Consider the following 19,518-nt stretch of genomic DNA (forward strand, 5'->3'; position numbering starts at 1 on the left):
GTTGGATCAGTGCTGCCAAATCAGCGTTTTTCTTGCATCATACATAAAAACATGGTGTTAAATTTAGGATTTTTTGACACCGCAAACAGTTTTAAAATGCTCTATAGTCAGCAAATAATTTACATCGTTTTATGTCTGAAAACAAGTAATGTACAAACAGATTCAGAGGCCCCCGTGGCGGGTATAACTTCATCGCATCTATTCTATACACAAGGCTGCTATCGGTGGCTATCGAGATTAGTTTATCGAATTAAGGTATTATAATAAATTTTTAAAATAAGTTAGCCCTCTAAACTGTCAAAACTGTCTATCTCACTCTAAAAGTTAACACAGCCAAGAGGTGCTGTTAAAACATAGCACTAATTGTAAGAATTATAATACCTCAATACATAAATATGATAAACTACCGTCAATAGCGGCCGATAGCAGCCTTGTGTATAGAGTGGATGCGCATGTGGTGTTAAAAATACATCGAATAACTGTGTTGCCATAATGTTTTTTTTGTCACTTTGACGACTCTTTGAAACAGTTGCTGGAAATGTGTTAAATGTGAATGGCAAATGGTAAGCTACATTTTGTGGTGTCTTACAAAAACACTTATAAAACTATATACAGATTCAATTTATTTGGGTTCCTATCTTTATACATACTTACTATCCTGATCAAAACTGGGATAAAGATAAACTCTGATCTTTGATTCTTCTTATGTTAAGTATAGAAAAAGAAGCATGAATTGCTTAAGGCGATGTCTTTACCGACCAGAGGCACCTAGCGGAAAAATACGAAGCTTGCAATTTCAGACATTTCTTTGATAATTTACAATTTCAACTGTATTAATTAATTAGAAAACATTAAAAAGAAAAATATTTTTCATTTCAAGTCAAAGATAAACTTACAATTTTTGTAAAAAAAATGTTATAAAATGTGAATTTGTCAAAGGACCCCATTTTATTATTACATATATTTTTATGGTCATATTTATTATTAAAATTTAGTTTTTTAAGTTTTCTATGTTTTGCCGTCGAGATTTTTGAATAATATTCATAGTTTTAATTATTTTTTGTTTATTTTAGAAAACGATTTTTATAAAAAATATAAATGTGTATAACTTGAAATCCTTTTTATTTATAGCAAATCGAGCTTCAATATTGGGACTATACCTAAATCAAATTTCATATAATTAAATAAAAATAATTTCAAGTTATACACATTTATATTTTTATAAAAATCGATGTTTTTTTTAACTATAAAAAATATTAAAACTATGAATTAGTCAAAAATCTCTTAGGTTAAGCCTAGAAAACTTAATAAACAAAATTTTAATAATCAATATGACCATAAAATATATGTAATAATAAGATGAGGTCCTGCGAAAAATTCACATTTTTTTACAATTGTAAGTTTATTTTTGACTTAAATTAAAAAATATTTTTCTTTTTAAAGTTTTCAGATACATATTTATTAATAAATACAGTTGAAATTGTGAATTATCAAAAAAATGTCTCAAATTGCAAGCTTCGTATTTTTTCACTAGGTGCCTCTGGTAGGTAAAGACATCGCCTTAAGCTAAAATATTATAATAAATTACTTAATTTATTATGTAGCAAACAGAGTTCTAAGCTTATGATGAATGATGAAAAAATACTGCATGGAATATATTGTAGTAAAAGTAAATTATTACACAAAAATTATGATCACTCATAGCAAGTTTTCAGCATTGTGTCGCATAAACATTTCTAAAATAATTATATTGCAACAAAATAAATATGATCCAAAAGGCTTCTCAAAAATCAATCAAATTGTAATATTACTACAATTATACTATAAGCTGCTATAAATTATTAACTTAATTATTCGACAATCTAATTTTCTGAGATTATGAACTACATAATTATTCACCCTACGATGACCGAGCGGCTTAAGCGCCGGCCTATAATATCGTGGGTCCCTGGTTCTAATTCTGGGTCTGGCAAATATATACATATTGTTTTTTAATTTGTGTTTGAGTCAGAATATGGACCTATTAGGTTGAGCAAGCGGCTAACATCCATTTCTCGTGAAAACAAAAATCTGTTGATACAAACCTCCACACTGTGCCCATATAATTCTATCAGGATCAGAGTATCAAAAGAAGAATTATTATATCAAGGGTGCCAAACCAAAAGGGTGTTAGAGATGTTTTAGGGAAAACAAGTTGTTTATAGCGTTGAATTAAATATTTACAATAGCATGATCAAAAGTGATGTTATTCTGTAATGATAATCAACCATCTTTTGGCAGGATAGTAAAAAATATATGATCATACCAATAAAATTCTTTTTTTTTCAAATTATTCTGTTAACTTGCAAATTGTCACTAACGTCCTTTTCGTTAAGCTAAGTCGATATACTTCTTGTCAATGAATGAATTATTTTCCAATATCCACTTCTTTAGTCACTACAATTGGTACAATATTAAATTTATCGGGGTGACTTATTATACTTATTTAATATTTTGTACATGACAAAGGCATAATATGTCACGAGTCTTGAGAGACGTTTCATGTTAATGTGGTGTTGGTTTGTGGCCATCAACGTAGAAATTCCTGGTTGCTGAAGGCAGTTGAAGCTCCAGTCCTTCCAAGTCGTGTGTCAAAATAATCTGGCAACCTGAAATCAGGAGACATGACCAAACTTGAACGGAAGGTTTTATTGTTTTTAAAGAAGTGCCCAAAATTATCAATTATAAAATATATTACAGCAGAACTTCGATTGTCCAGATTTATTGGGAATATCCACGACGGGTTCGAACCCCCCCCAGAAATGAAAAATACAAATCGCTTAGGTAAATAGAATTTTACTTCTTTTTATTCTTTATCAGGACCTCATGACTCAGGATCGTGACCTGTATGATTTGGCTGTCAAACAGCCTTCTGAATCGGTTAGGGTTAGATGCAGCATGTTTAAAAGACGACACAAGCAGACACTAACGAACCTAATAATTATGATTGTTAATCAACCCGCTTTTGATAACCACTTGCAGATACGACAGTTCGCAATAACTTCTAGGTGAACACCTTTAATTAGGTATACCTGCAGGAATCATGTTTATAGATAGACACGAAATGCGTAGTGTCTAGGTATGGGGAATATACCTGGAAAGTGCGAGGGTCAGCGATTGAAGCTACGGGAAGCTACAAGTTATAGTATGGTGGCACCTACTAGATTTTTTCACCGCACCCCTTGCTGCCGCCTCTTAAATCTTCCATAAAAAAAATTTTAAGGATATTTTTTCAAAATGGACCCCTCCCCTAACCATTTTTCTGCCTGTGCTCTTTATAGGTAATATTTAAGAAAAACTAGCGGTACACTAGGACACTCGTGGTGTACCAGTATGCTGCAGCTCATTGGTTGAAAAACACAGTTCTACTGTTACGTAATATTGATACCTAATAAATATATCATACAATCATATCATAAGTGTGATCCTTATCTATTTAGATATCAAACTAATACTATATTATTATTTTTCTCATACAAGATAGGGGCAAGAGTCAAAGACCTTTTCGTAAATATTGCCAAGCCATTGCGAATAAATAAATTCAAAACATTGAAATATTACTGCTCTACTAATCTAGAAGATCATTTCAATGGTAAATGAATTCCATCAAAACTTTGTCAGTCATATGTATTTGTTTTTATTAAACTCTGACTACAAAAATTGCAGATGTGCACCTAATTAGTTTTTAAAATTCAATAGTCAACAAAATATTCGTCTATCTATAAAATATTTTTTCTCTATTATGGTTTGGTTTAAGCTAACATGAATTAAAAAAAAACTATCTAACACCATCTGCAATTTGTACTTTCAGTTCAATTAAAACAAATAAGTATGACTGACAAAGCATACACTATTTTTCTCGGGTCTCCACAGCCTACCTCCATTATGATAATTTGGTTTAGGCAAGGTATAATTGAATTTGCGGATAAGGCAGAATTTAAAACTCGCACCTCAATAGGCTGATAGTCTGTATTCTTTATGCTGGCGTGCGGTTTCCCCCCCGCTTCATCATCTTAACATTGCATTCCCTCTCGTTCCCTCCCATTGAAAACTTGCAATAGTCGAATGCGATAACACAATGCTTTCCATCCGCGACCAACGTGACGTGAACATATGTGCGCATAAAGAATACGGACTCTGGACCTATCGATATAGCACATATCGCACCGTGAGTGTAAAACCAAGGCATCTGCAAGACATATTTTGGATATATTAGGGTTTGAAGTCTTCGTTTTGTTAGGAGAAATAGAGTTTCTAAAAAAAAACCATAATATTTGGTTTATATCTACATTATATTGCATGTTCTTTCAGTTACTTCACTTTTACATTATCAAATTCACGACGTTTGCAGTTGTTTTGCATTTAATCTCGAAATTGAAAAATTTGCAGATGCCTTGATTACTCACGGTGCGATATGTACATACAAAACTAATTTTGTTGAAAAATCACCCAGAGCGGGTTTGACGACTGAGCGACTCATATGTTTTTCTTAATTTAACGAAAACAAATAAGTATGAGTGAAAAAGTGTGCACTGTTATCGTAGGATCGCCCATAGCATACTTAAACTATGGTTTGGTTAGGCGGGGTTTCATTGATTTTTAAAAACTAACAAGCACCATCTGCAATTTGTAGTCTTAGTTCAATCAAAATAAATAAGTATGACTGACGAAGTTTAGTGTGCACTTTTTATGTGGGATCTTAACCGCCTACCCATCGCCACTGAGTTAATATAAAAATTATAAAATAAAGCTTTAATGATAAACATAAAACTACAAACCTAATCTAGAGCTATCTTTGAGGAATGGAGCCATATCTAATAGATCGTCTTCTTGTTCGGTAGCCGGAGGTAAAAAGTCGGCATGCTTCTCAGACACGTAGACATGACATGTTGTGCAAGCCAGCGAAGCTTCACACGCTCCTAAACAAATCAACATATCAATTAATAAATAAATACTTTCAGCTTGTACGTAGTGGTAATTCATGCAAATTCATAAAACGGTGTGAATTAATCGCACATCGCGTTACTTATATTACACAGAATTTCAAGGTCCTTTCCCATTCGTTTGAGGGCATTAACATTTGTCACTTGCTCAGTCCAAGAAATTTTGAGAACGCATCTATAGAGCCACACCACAAAAGCCTCAATTCTCTATAACATCTCTTCATTTAGCGTAGAATAAAATAGCGTGCCATAGAAAAAAATTGAGAGAGCATTCCCGACCATGTTTGATCCTGATAGGATCATATGGGCCTCCACAGAGTGGAGGTTTGTATTGACAGATTTTGTTTTTTACGAGAAAAGGATGTCAGCCACTTGCTCAACCTATTAGGTCCATACCCTGACACACACAAATTGAAAAACAATATGTGTACTTGCCAGACCCAGGATTCGAACCTGAGACCCACGGCTTTATAGTCCAACGCTTATGCCGCGCGGCCACCGTGGGTGAGAGCATAGCAGCGGACCATAACGCAATCTCAAATATAATAGATAGATGATTAAAATAATTACATACTAATTAAATTCGATCCCAGATTCAATTCCAGACTAGCCATATATGTAACGCACTAATCTCTGCTCTATCGAGATATTCAATCATGATTACATCTCTATGGGTATTGATGAGTTATATTTGGCACGAAACTGTCAATTTCGATCAAAGCAGCAATAATTATTGCATTATTCTTCGAAAGCAATATGGTAAACTGTTTGTAGAAAATGATGACTATTAATTAATATACAATCAAAAATCTTCATTTACTGTGAACAGGTTACTGTATTAGATTCGAAATGAAGCAATGACTAGTGCTACCATCGGAACTCGCCATTTAGTGCCGCGGTTTGAATATAGACGGACTTGACTTTATCAACCTTTATTTATTGTTATTCTGTCGATAAACTTACCCTCCATCGGAACTCCATATCTATGAGCTAAATATAGAGCATTATCGCCTACTTTTCCACGGACAGTTGTCCTTTTGCCATCTTTGTCTATGTATGTAATGTTCACACTGAAAAATAATTCAATTATGTGACATTAAATATGTTAGAAATTAATAAATTCATACCAGCCTACATTTAATTAACAATAATTGCAATTTGTAAGTTTGAAAATATCTCACATTTCATCGTCAGACTTTGGATCTTGCCATTCATATTCTCCATGAAAATAACCTGAAAAATAAAAATACTTTTAATAAATAAAAACAAGATTATACGCCATGTGCGGAAGGACAGATTCTTCTGGCATTGCGGCCACGATGAAATCACTTGGGAACGGTGTTAGTGTCATTTGAAAGTAAAGATACCGATACCTAAATGAGTAGCCTGCCCTGCCACAAGAATCTGACACCATTCTACTTATGTATGACAATGTTCAATGCAATATAATCGGAATTGGTGTTTCTATTTAAATAATTTGGCTCCAAATATAATACTTTAATCGATACAGTATAATCTTCGTTATTCGGACCTCGTTATTCCGATTTCTTTTTGATCATAAATTTCGTATGATTATAATTAAAAGGTAAAATTAAAAATATAAATATAATATACCTACCTAATTAAGTACCTAGTAAAAAAACTTTTTTTCGAAAAAATGCTATGATAAGGGTAGGTCCAGAAGTAAAATAGCGGTTTTCGTTTATTCGGGCTAAATCTTTTCTGGACTATAGCCGTCCTCGATTAGTTCGGATAATCGAGGCTCCACTGTAATTTGAAACAACCTCAGAACCATATCGAGAATTTAGAATTGTTATTCAAATAATCATAAATGTGTCTCTATGTTTGATTGGTTGGTAAAGCTAAATAACAAATAAATTAGTTTATTAAAATGGATAGTTTCACAGGTTTTAAAAGATCATTTCACTCAACGCAATGTTCAATGTAATACTTATACATACAGAGACAGTAACAAATGGTAATTTTAGACAAAGAACTTAATTAAAAATAAGTATTAAGACGAATTAATAATTCGGAATTTAAATATTATTCAAAAGGTTCACGGCCGAAATGATTTTGAGACCCATTAATAAAGTGTGGACCGCCGGATTTGTCTTTAGTAAAATCATTAATAGAAGCAGACTACATACTATTTGTCGTTGATAACCATGATTTAGGAGTGCGTATTACATTTTTCAAGTATTTAGTGCTCGTGTTAATTAGACTGGCATTATTTTTGCAGAGTAAGAACAGCCCCTTGAACGTGAGAGCCATTACTGTCAATTTTTGAGGTTATGTGTAGTCTATGGTTATGTTGTTTACATCTTTGCTCTTTCTCTCAAAAACAGCTGATTGAGGCTGCCATAATCTAAAATTATTCATTAAAAATGTTTCTTCCAAAGAGGTTGGACGGCTATTTTATTATTTAGTTTCGTCGTATTTTGATTTCTTTATGCGATGGTATTTATTAGTATCACATAAAATCTGGTCATATTATTATTTTCAATCCAAATTAAGTCAATTTTGTTTTTGACAGTTATGAAATAGGACAAGTTTTAGCGCGAAAATTTGCAAATGGTTAAGGCCATCCACTAGTATTATTATATAAGAGGTGACCATGGTTATGCTAGATAATTAATCTGTACCTCAGAGGCAAACGGATGCAAGTGCCAAATACCCAATTGTTCAGGAGAGCCAAAAAACAATTTTTATTTTAAACGAATACTCATAACTTCTTAGAAAATATACATAGAATGATCATTATATTTTTTATTCTAATTCAATTGAAGTACTTCTGGAATATGTAAGAAAGGAATAAATATAATACAATTTTATATCTAAAAAAAATAAAATAAAAAATCTAGTGTGGATTTGCATCCTTCTGCCTCTAAAGATATTTTGTTTATGTGGATTTGTATCTTATTTACCTAGCCAAAATAAAACAATTTATAAGTTAAAAAAATTTATAGGTATAAATATAACAAAGCAAAACACATTTTTTTTTAAATTTTATTATGTCATCATCATCATCATCAGCCTGAATCTATTCACTGCTGGATGAAAGCCTCGCTAATCTCCAAGCTGATTCCACTTCTCTCGTTCTGTGCGTTGCGTTGCCAAACTTTTCCGCAGAACTTTATCATTTCATCGATCCAGCGGCCTCTAGGTCTACCTTGCGGATGTTTTGTATTTCTTGGATACCACTGGATGACTAAATTTGTCCAAACGAATGTCCTTTCTTCGAGCTATGTGTCCAGCCCATTTCCATTTGAGGTTTTTAGCAAACTCTATCAAATCATTAATCCTTGTCTGTTCCCTTATCCACTCATTCCTCTTTTTGTCCTTTTGCGTTATGCCCAGCATGCACCTTTCCATACCACGTTGTGCTACTCTAAGTTTCTGGATCTCTCTTTTACTTAGGGTATATGTTTCACACGCATGTGATTACGGGAAGTACACACTGGTTGAACACTTTTGAAGAAATTATTCAGGCGGCCAAAATCACTCCAGCCTAGCTTTACTCTGCGAACAATTTCATCAAATATACATCCATCTATAGACACTTGTTGTGCCAGATAGATGTAGTTTTTCACCTGTTCGAGCTGAATGCCATTGATGAGGATCTCTTTTTGGCCCGCAAAGCAGTTGAACATGACTTTCTTCTTTGATACATTTATTTTCAAGCCTACTTTGTTGCTTACTCCAGCGAGTTCCTGCACTCTGCTTTGGAGGTCTTCTGAGTCTTGCAAACTAATATTTATTGTCATCGGCAAAGCGCAGATGACTCACGTATTCTCCATTTATGGGGACCCGTGTCATTCCAGTCAAGTTGCCTAAATAAGTCTTCAAGTGTAGCTGTAAATAGTTTAGGTGAGATTGTATCACCTTGTCGGACTCCTTTGCTGATAAGAAATGCGCGATGGTTTATGAAGATCTTGTTGCGCTACTGTATATATTATTGAAAATATTTATATAGCGCCCGGGGATTCTTTGATTTCCGAGTGCATCGAGTATTGAAAATTTCTTTATGGAATCGAACGCTTTCTCATAATCTTTATAACCCATGGATAGCAGCAGCTTGTATTCCTGTTACCGCTCTGATTTCTCTGATGACTTGGATATGGTCCATAGTGCTGTATGCTCCTCTAAAGCTCGTTCTCCTGGCTGGTTCTCGTCTAGTACATATTGCAGACGGTTTGAGAGAATTTTATCTTAGTGGATTATTGGATTTGCATCCTTCTGCTTCTAAGGTAGGTATGGCATTTGCATCTTTATGCTATGCATATCTTGGACTAGGACTTCCATCTCTCTGCCTCTAATAAATAAAGCCTTTAGCATAACGATTCTTAATAAAACTCATTTTCCCCAAAAATGGAGTTGCATCCGTCTGCCTCTGAGGTACAGATTTTATCATTACAGAATAGGTACTATCATAGATTATCCCGCTGATCATAGACACCTTGTTTCTTCAAACCAAGCACAAAATTTGGAATAAATTGGGAATAATTAAAAATATTATTGTTCCAATTACTTAAGAGCACACATAAGTGAAACAGCAAATAATTACTGCCATTCAAGATGTGAGCACGTCAATTTGTTTTGTGATGGCGTCGGAGGAATATATTCTTAAATCGTGTAAAGATAACTAAAAAACTTTACGCATGTACTTTAAAAAGAAAAACATGTCAATGAATATACTATTATTATTACTAATATAACAATAAACATAAAATTAAATGGACGCATGTTGAATTTTTATGACAAATTATATTTCGTTCGGCTCGTGTCATTTGCACAATCCGCACATCGCCTAGTCACGATCTTTTTAGAGCATGCCTCAGCTGAAGTATTATAGCCTTAACGGCCCACATGCTCGTCGTAGGTCAAAATTGAGTTTTTATTGTATTTTCAAACCATGATCCTGGACACTCCTTAAACATTGTAGATAATCTATTTATATAATTTTGAAGCCTTATTATCCTTTATATTTATTGTAAACATTTGATGACTGCATAAAGTATTTTTGTTACATAAAATAGTATTCTTTTTAACCTCTCGCTCTAATGTTTTAGAATATAGTCATATTTCGGTACATGAATGTGCAGTGGTGTTAAGATTTTTTACATTTATTAATTTTTAATCGCATTTATAAAACCATTAGTATAATTTATGATGAGATAATTTTAGTAAAATATTTACGATAAAAAATTATATTGATAATCTCTGTGATCACAAATTTGAAAAGAATTAGGCATTTTATTATTCAAAAAATCGGCAAGATTAACACATTTGAAGATGATTCTAAAGATATTTATTATAAGCTATGTCTTTGACCATTCAAGTTAGTGTGATAAACATCTTATGAATAATGATTGCTTTATAATAATTATTGACCTAAGAATAAGGTAGTGTTTTTTGGAAATACGCCATTTCTTTTGTCATTCCCCAGTGGTTAAGCTACAACATACGGCCATAGCCATAAATTGACAAACTATAATTGAAGTAGGGAGTAAAATGATATTGACGCGCGTGTTTGAACATGTACCGTTTAAAAAAAAATAAAAAAAAATTCGGTTAGGTACATGTTCAAACACGCGCGTTAACATAATTTTACTCCCTACTTTAATTATAGTTTGTCAATTTATGGCTACGGCCGTATGTTGTAGCTTAACCACTGGGGAATGCCAAAGGAAATGGCGTATTTCAAAAAAACACTACCTTATTCTTAGGTCAATAATTATTATAAAGCAATCATTATTCGTAAGATGTTTATCACACTTGAATGGTCAAAGACATAGCTTATAATGAGTATCTTTAGAATTATCTTCAAATGTGTTAATCTTGCCGATTTTTTGAATAATACAGTGCCTAATTCTTGTCAAATTTGGGATCACAGAGATTATCAATATAATTTTTTATCGTTAATATTTTACTAAAATTATCTAGTCATAAATTATACTAATGGTTTTATAAATGCGTTTAAAAATTAATAAATGTAAAAAATCTTAACATCACTGCACATTCATGTACCGAAATATGACTATATTCTAAAACATTAGAGCGAGAGGTTTAAAAGAATACTATTTTATGTAACAAAAATACTTTATGCAGTCATCAAATGTTTAAAATAAATATAAAGGATAATTAGGCTTCAAAATTATATAAATAGATTATCTACAACGTTTAAGGAGTGTCCAGGATCATGGTTTGAAAATACAATAAAAACTCAATTTTGACCTACGACGAGCATGTCCCCCCTTAACTAGGCCTGTGCCATGAACAATTGAGAATTGTGCCACACAATATTTTGGAGAACCATAAAATCTAATCGTCTTAATTGAGCAAATAAGTTCTATCAAGATCCACATTAGATTATACAGCCAAAGAAATTGTCAGTCATTTGCTGAATCTAGTGGATTCATGTTATTGACTGTTAGGCATAAAGCCCACCAAGAAAGCGCTCAGTGCGCTCACTACTGAGTAGGCCCCCTCCCACCCGCGCATTACCCTTCACCTATGTAATAAGGGGCTCAAGCAGCACAAAATAATTATTATTATCAGCGTCTCTCATAACAAAGCAATAAAAATATTATTAAATTTCTCGGGGCTTGTAATTAAAATCGGACACGCAATAACTAAACAAAGAGTTCGCTGTTCTTAAATAATGGCTTCTCGCCCGTCGCATCGACGACGCTTCGAGAAGCGTGATTTTGCTCGCCGTTTTCAATGAATGGACTACGTTGTATTTTCGTCAATTCGTATCGCCGAGAAGCCAAAAAACGATGACTCATGGGGCAGGCGGGCATAATGCGTCGTCAAATCCAGTGTGCGCTGGCGTATTTGATTACGTTGTATTTTCGTTGATTTACGCGCCACTTGTGAAATTTTGCGCGAGAGCCCCACTTGCTGCGTTAAGTGGGTTTTACGCCTTAATGTTTTCTATAGGTCATTCATATATTTTTTAATAAAAGACCATTCGTGAAAGGATTAAAAATAATTTATTATGTAAATAAACTTTTTAAATAGGTACTATATTAATATGATTATTTAATTCACAAAATGAATACATTCCTAAAAAGTAATCACAAAATACCTAAGTATACAATATCTCATAATATACATATTATTCTTTTATATTATAAAATTTGAAAAAATTGATTCATTACAAAACAAAAACAAATACATACAATATACCCACCCAAATAACATGTCATATTATTATTCTGAATCCTACATACATCGAAACTTCTATCAAGAATAATAAATTGTTTTACCTCAATATTTTCAGTAGCTTTATAATATTGTCGCTGTACCTATAGGCTAATTGTCGTAACCCTTGAATATTAAATTGTTCAGGAAGTAAAAAAAACTGTATGCATTTAATTTACTTATTATTCTATATACTATTTATTAATTATTTTATATACATATATTATTTTATTACAAATTGAGAATTTTCTTTAATTATAATACAGCATTTGGCTGGAATATTTTTTGTCAAGTTACAAATGGCTTAAAAAATAGTTTTTAAATATTTTGTTATGAAATATTTCTTTGGGATTTATGATACTTGGCCAGTTCGTGTAAGAGAATGCAATAAGTCCATTGCCATCAAAATGTCACTTTGGTCAAAAGTGAGGGTTACGAAAATTTGGCCTGTGCAGTGAAGATATAAAGAGGTACATTGTAAAATAGAAACAACTATCTGTACAATATGATGTAATATGAATTATTATACAATATTATTTCTGATAAAATAATTATACAATCACTTTATAAAACTTTCTTGAAATATATATTAATAAATAGGTTAAAAAAATGGTACAGTTAACAATCTCAGTACAGTAAAATAAAACCAAAATGTAAAGTAGCTAAAAAAAGATGAACACATTTTTAATAAAACCGTCTATTATAAATAATTCAACAGGTACCCATCTCACCAGCTTTTTTAATTTTTGGTTGAGTTTTTGCATTACATTATTGATATTTGTATAATTTGACTATTTGAATGCTGCTCTTAATCATTCGTTTTAAGACTATTCACAATATATCAAAGGATTGTTAAAACAATTCTTGAATAACATAAAAATTTATTCTTCAACAATATCATAAATTTGTACTTCAAAAAATTGAATTATGTGCATAACTGGTAAGCATAATTGGTTTGTGTGCATAACCCAACCCCAAAACATAAAATACAATATATATTATTGTTCTCGATTAGAATGAATCGATTATAAACATGTTTCGCAATAATTTTTATGATGATTCTATGGCATCTTTCTAATTTTCCTTTTAGTATTACAAAAATAATCAGGTAGTTACACATTTGCTTAACTTGAGCATGGATAGTTCAATAATTAAACAGTATCACAGTTTTATTTTCGGCTGTGATCACATTGTAAATAAAATACAAATCAAACTCATAGATACTTGTTTCCTGCCGTTACGATAGCATTGATATCCTTATTAGTTTCTATTTTCGTGAAATATATCGTTCAAACTTACACAATCAGTTCATTCATTTGATTATCAACCACCATTTCAGCGACATGCGCAGGCAGATCGGTCATATCGATCGACGGTTCGATGGCAATCATTTCGTCGACCTGTTTGGAAAGTTGCTGAGTTAATTTATCAGCCATCTTGGCCGCGGAGAGCATTCTCTGCTTTTCGTGTGTTAACTTATGCCTCTTGAGATGTTTGACCGTCCGACTACTGTAAGTGCATTCATCGCAAGGGTACGGTCTCTCCCCACTGTGTTTCATTTTGTGCGTACGTAGATGAACTAATTGTGTACAAATATAATCACACTCATCGCAAGCAAAAGGTTTTGAGTGCATCTGTTTATGAATCTTAAGATAATCAGCGCGGATACAACGAAATCCACATTCGTCGCAAGAAAACGGTTTATTCGTCGAATGCGTCAACTTGTGTCGCTTTAAATCGCCGAGCTGCAAACCCGAATAGTTGCACTGGTCACATGTAAAAGGCCTGTCCGTATTGTGTATCATACTGTGCTTGCGTAAATCGCCAAAGTCCACACACGTATACGTACAGTCCTCGCACGAAAACGGTTTCTCTCCAGTATGCACACGTTTATGACGCTTAAACGCATGGAGTTGTATGCAGGAATAGTCGCACTCATCACATGCATATGGTTTACATCCCGTGTGCACTTTTTTGTGTGCTTCTAAAAATTCGGGTCTTGCGCAACGGAATGCGCACGATTCACAACTGTAAGGTTTTGTTGGCTTTTTATCATCCGGAGACATGTCGGTTGTGGCCCCAGATAATTTCCGATGCGTGATTTTATGCCGCTTCAAATTACTAGCGTCTTTCGTTGTGTAATCACATTCATCGCAAACGAGCGAGTCACTATTTCCTTCATGCGCAGTTCTATGATGTTTTAGTTCATCTAAAACTTTGGTAGTAAATTGACATTCGTGACATGAGAATGGCTTTTCGCCGGTATGCGTCAATTCATGTTTTCTTAGAGTGTTGTAAAATTTAGTGGTGTAACTACATTCGGTGCAAGAGAATATTTTATCATCATTGTGAGTTCTCTTGTGTCTCTCCAGGGTATAAAGCCTCGACGTGATATAGCTGCAGAGATTACAGGCGTAGGGCTGATCGCCCGTGTGAATTAATTTATGCTTATTCAAATTGTTCAGAATTTTAGTTGCGTACCCACACTCTCCGCAGGCGTGTAGTTTCTTTTGTTTGAGTGTTGGCATTGATATTTTAGTTGGAGGTTTTTGATCGGTATTAAATGCTTCATTGGCGTGGAGATTCATGCAGCCCAGAGCACTACTGCGGCATTTGAATGTTTTACCACATCTGAAAATATTTTAATATTATAAAAAAAATATTGCATATCACTATTAACGCTTTCGCTGCTGAAGAGATAATGAGATTTCAATTGCCCCCTTTAAAATGCACGTTAATTACATCGATCGGCCGCCTGGTCATTACGCACCATGTGCGTCTTCCGCGTCCAAAGTATTAATTATACTATAAACTAGGTCCCTAATTTTTTTAATACATTCTATTAACCTGATAATATCTTTGTCCAGTCCAGTTATAATCAAAATAAAAGACAATACTTAAGAACATTGTCATAATCAACATCCGTCCAAGCAGACAAAACCGGTCCAGCGCATCTATTCTATATACAAGACTGCTATCAGCGGCTATTGAGGGTAGTTTATTATATTTTTGTATATTATAATTGTTACAATTAGTATACAAGGTACACAAGTATAATAGTTGATTAGGGGTAATGTATCTCACTGATTAAATGATTGTTTTTTCACTAAACAATATAAAAAAATATTACATCTTTTACGGGTCTTGTTGTTGGAGGGACGAGACCGCTGTGATTGGGGATGACCAGAAGGCCAATTCTTGAATGAAGCAGTATTACCGGTTGCACAACCTAAGCGCAAACGTGCTACAACGAAGTATATAAAATGTCGACCGATGGTGTCGACTACAGTATGCAATTTAACTATACACGCTTTGCCGATAGAGGCGCTAGTAACTCTCCATTTGACTTTGACATATTATTAAACGTCAAAAATTTGTACATAGTGAGCAGGCTGTTATTCCATTTTTTATCTTTTACACAACTATTACCGCTGAAAGTATTAGTTTGTGTTTAAATTCTCACTTAAATATTTATTGTGATTTTGTAATACAGAAACACACATGTTTGTTTGCAAAATACAACGGAAATTCCGTGTTGTAATATTGTTATATTGGAGACGTAACTGATTAATTGGCTACGTACTTCAACAATTCACAAACGGTTCGTTTTGGCATGTTTACTTTCTATCTTATTCTAACGCATGGATATAAGGTATAAGCATGCTGAATGCTTTCTCACTCGCACGAATGCATGTCGTTCGAAGCTTTATACACACAATATCTCCTGTAAAACTAAAAATTTTACGTGCTTCATTAATGCTTCATTAGAGCGGTGTTTTTTACTGCTTCATTCAAGAATTGGCCTTCAGGAAGTGTACATGGAGAGTCATCAGGATGAGAGATGAGAGGTCGAGATTTGGTGGTTGCTCCAATGTATGGAGGAGCGAGTTTTAGTAGTCGGTACAACAGTATGTTACATGAGCATTATGTTACACACTTATGATACTGTTCCGAGGTCTGAGTTCGGTGGAACAGAATGCTGTTCGGAGCGACTGATACGAAGCTTACTGATCAGACGGAGATTATGATTGATACTAATAGGTATTTAAACTGACTAACTCATCAACTAAGACCCACTTATTATTTACATGAATATTCAGTAAATTGTGTGTCATTCATTGTTGATGAAAAGTTGTCAATTGAGAAATCTGCTGGCCTCTGCATTATTGCACTTCAAACGTTTCGATCCCATCGAATAATGTTACGCGTGTAGAATATGCTGACTGTAGATGCAACGATTGTGCGATAGTTTAAATGACTTGCTAATTCTTACACTGTTGAAATAATGCTGACAAGGCCCTAAGTCATTGACCACTACACATCTTTGACAAGACACACAAGAGGTACAGATACAAGATCATGGATAAAAAATACTTACAAAAAGTTAACAAAAAATATCTCACTTGCAATAATAAAGACCATCCTTTTCCACAATAGTAAAATCACTTTTAGCGGTGTCATCCCGCATCAATGCATCGTGGCCAACTTCGAGGAAACATTCCGGTATCATCTGAGACGACTCACTATCATTTTCATCACATGCATTGCCGTAGATATTTTTATGTCCTCCATTTACCGGGATTTGCATGTCGATTTTAAGAAGTGGATCTGTAGGGGACATGGCAGTTGAATGTCTGACAACATTGTCTGGCTCAATTTTAACCGTCATGTCTTCAAAATCCATTTTTCATCTCATTGGAGACCAAAATTAAAGTTGTTTACCTAAGAAGCATCAAGTTTTTTTATTTATAATGCATACCTATTAGTGACAATATTATGTTGTTACATTAGTAGATAAAACAAGATAGTGGTGTAATCTTATTTTATGTAGTCTGGAAACTATGATGATGTTGGTGTAAGTTTGAATCCTGCGTCTAGAAAAATTCTGTGAGCGAAAGAAAGAGGGCAATAAGTCTAAAAAATGAGTTAAATAAACCAAATGAACCATAATACATATACAATAAGTCCTAGACTTATGCGAATTCGACTTACGTGAATTCATTCTTCGATTAGAATAATGAGTAATTATAATCATAATTTGAAAACACTTCTGAAAAATTATATCATCGACCACAATGCTATAGGCATCCTATATAATTGTGACAAATTTTAACTAACGGCTCCTACAATACTCTCTGAAGCGCTTTCTAAATTGAGTTACTATTGGCAACCAACTTTTGGATTTTAAATCAAAGTAGGTATTAATTACCTTAATTATTAATGTTACATTCTTTAATCTTGTGAATTATTCGTTGAATAAAAAGATAGTTTAAGTAATTTTAAAGTTTGAATCATGGATCATGTAAAAAAATCAGTAAGTACCAATGCAATCTACGATAATTACCTAGAAAAGAGAAAAAATAATAGAAGAAATGGAAAAAATATTCGTAATATGGATAGAAGATAATAAATATGCAGCAACAACAAATTCCATTCAGCCTTATGCTCATACAGGAGAAAGTCTTGAATCTTTTTGAAGAAGTGTAAAAACTGTGATAGTGTTGATTCTCATACATTCTGGATGGTTTCAAAAATTTAAAGGCCGTAATAAACTACACAATAGTGCAGATACAGATGGAGCTACGAATTTTATCAAGAATCTAGTAGAAATCATAAAAAATGAAGGGTTGTTTTCTTAAATGTATGTAGGTCCATGTTACTTTCATCTATCCTTCCTAAACACAAATTTTTTAAAAATTGTATGATTGTAAGTTTTATTCGATTTACATGAAAATCATGTGTGTCGAGAACCTACTGTATGCACAAATGAGAAAAAAGATACAAAATGGTCCAAAAATCAATATTCTTTTGGCTCTCCTGTATAGTCCCTAGTTATTTTAGATTAAATGCCTTCCACCCTGTGGTGGCCTATAGGAACAAAAATGGCAATTTACATACTGAAAATTATAAAGAATACTATTGATTGATAAAATATATCTTCTTTCCACATAAACACACATATTAGATAAAATAAAACAAATTTATAGGTTTGTTATCTACTTGGTGGTTTTTCACTAAGAGCCGACAATCAAAAGTGACATGTAGAATTATTGGTTTAGTTTACTTTAAATACAAACCGATTTATCATATTATGCAATAATTAAGAATTCAATAAAAATATATTAACAAACTCTTTCAAATAATCTTTTCCTAGAACCAAACCAATGTGGGGAAATAGTAGTTACAGCTTTCTCAAGGAAAAAATCCAAAAAAATCATTAAATTTGTCTTCTTGGTTGTTTTTGTTGTATTATTTTGAAATGGAATTAATGATGTAAAATATTCGATGTCGGTAGCTGACATCTGGTCGGTCAAAATGATTTATGATGCCAAGACTCTAATCAACTATATTTTCGCACTTTTAATAGAGATATATTACCTAATTTCCAACAAAAACAAAACATTTTTTTGTGACACTTCGCATAGCGTGATCAAGTTACCAACCTTTTGACAGATATTATTTGTTGTGTTAAAAATATATCGTGTAATTTAATTAACTAACCTTCCTAGGCGTGAAATGTAGTAATATTATTTAAACCTGATAACGTTATACGTTACTGATAAATAATTTATTCCAAATGTAAAAATATTTACGAATTCAAAATACCAATGGACCAAAGTCAGGGAACCATAGACTAATAGACACTAGACAGGGGTGCAGTGTTGCCATATTTTAAAAGTGGAATCATAGTACAGAGCCTCCAAAATTATAGTATTTGGAGATAAAATATAGTACGCGTTGTCATTTGTTGAAAATGAAAATTTTCAAAAATATTTCGTCGCGGGCCGCAGGTTCCCAAATTTTCATGGTCGGCTTGTTTATATTTCGCCGCGGGCCGCAGATTTCCAAATTTTCGAAGACCACTCGATTGCGAAATGGCAAATGCAGAATTATAGTACTTTTATATAAAATTATAGTACGATTTTCAAAATTATAGTATTTTGGGCGTACTATACCTATTTTATATCGTACATAGTACGCGGACCAAAATTATAGTACAAATACTATAATTATAGTACGGTTGGCAACACTGCAGGGGTGTACCAAAAAACATTACCTATTATTGCCAGTACTTAAAATTTTCGTATTATTTGGACGCAGTGAATTCGTATTTAAGCTTTGTAAAATTTCCAAAATTTAATTTAAAAATCTATTTATGTCTACTAATTAATTAATATTACAATTTTTGAATTTGGAATTTATAAAAAATATATTAGGATTTTCATAGTTGGTACCTACACAAAATTAAATGATATACCTACCTACCTAGCATTAATGTGAATAGCACAACTTCTGATTAAACATATTAACAAATACGTGTTTCTAT

The 19,518-nt window shown here is 33.0% G+C and overlaps 2 protein-coding genes across 2 annotated transcripts; both read right to left on the reverse strand.

The window, feature by feature from the left end:
* Positions 1–450: 450 nt before the first annotated feature.
* Positions 451–7,292, reverse strand: Fdx1 (Adrenodoxin-like protein 1, mitochondrial Ferredoxin 1). Its single transcript, XM_085953838.1, has 6 exons — positions 7,133–7,292; positions 6,164–6,215; positions 5,946–6,052; positions 4,818–4,958; positions 1,610–2,648; positions 451–768 (listed from the first exon to the last, which is right to left on the reverse strand). Exons 1-5 carry the CDS (start codon positions 7,254–7,256, stop codon positions 2,545–2,547), a joined length of 528 nt encoding a protein of 175 aa, XP_085809964.1. The 5' UTR covers positions 7,257–7,292; the 3' UTR covers positions 451–768; positions 1,610–2,544.
* Positions 7,293–11,963: 4,671 nt separating this feature from the next.
* Positions 11,964–18,814, reverse strand: LOC147066940 (uncharacterized). Its single transcript, XM_085954309.1, has 3 exons — positions 18,693–18,814; positions 16,595–16,913; positions 11,964–14,822 (listed from the first exon to the last, which is right to left on the reverse strand). The coding sequence occupies exons 2-3, from the start codon at positions 16,873–16,875 to the stop codon at positions 13,487–13,489; spliced, it is 1,617 nt and encodes a 538-aa protein (XP_085810435.1). The 5' UTR covers positions 16,876–16,913; positions 18,693–18,814; the 3' UTR covers positions 11,964–13,486.
* Positions 18,815–19,518: the final 704 nt, after the last annotated feature.

The sequence above is a fragment of the Rhyacophila brunnea genome, unplaced genomic scaffold, assembly GCF_057557595.1.
Source record: "Rhyacophila brunnea isolate RB1 unplaced genomic scaffold, BYU_Rbru_1.0 scaffold_4, whole genome shotgun sequence".
In the NCBI taxonomy this organism is placed as follows: Eukaryota; Metazoa; Arthropoda; class Insecta; order Trichoptera; family Rhyacophilidae; genus Rhyacophila; species Rhyacophila brunnea.

Bases quoted from the DNA above. Each gene is read 5' to 3' on its own strand.
- LOC147066940 (XM_085954309.1), bottom strand. From the start codon at position 16,875: ATGGATTTTGAAGACATGACGGTTAAAATTGAGCCAGACAATGTTGTC. The intron at 14,823-16,594 runs GTGAGATATTTT...AAATATTTTCAG, and splicing joins GATGGTCTTTATTATTGCAA to ATGTGGTAAAACATTCAAAT.
- Fdx1 (XM_085953838.1), bottom strand. From the start codon at position 7,256: ATGGCTCTCACGTTCAAGGGGCTGTTCTTACTCTGCAAAAATAATGCC. The intron at 6,053-6,163 runs GTGAGATATTTT...ATTATTTTTCAG, and splicing joins CCAAAGTCTGACGATGAAAT to TGTGAACATTACATACATAG. The intron at 4,959-5,945 runs GTAAGTTTATCG...TGATTTGTTTAG, and splicing joins ATATGGAGTTCCGATGGAGG to GAGCGTGTGAAGCTTCGCTG.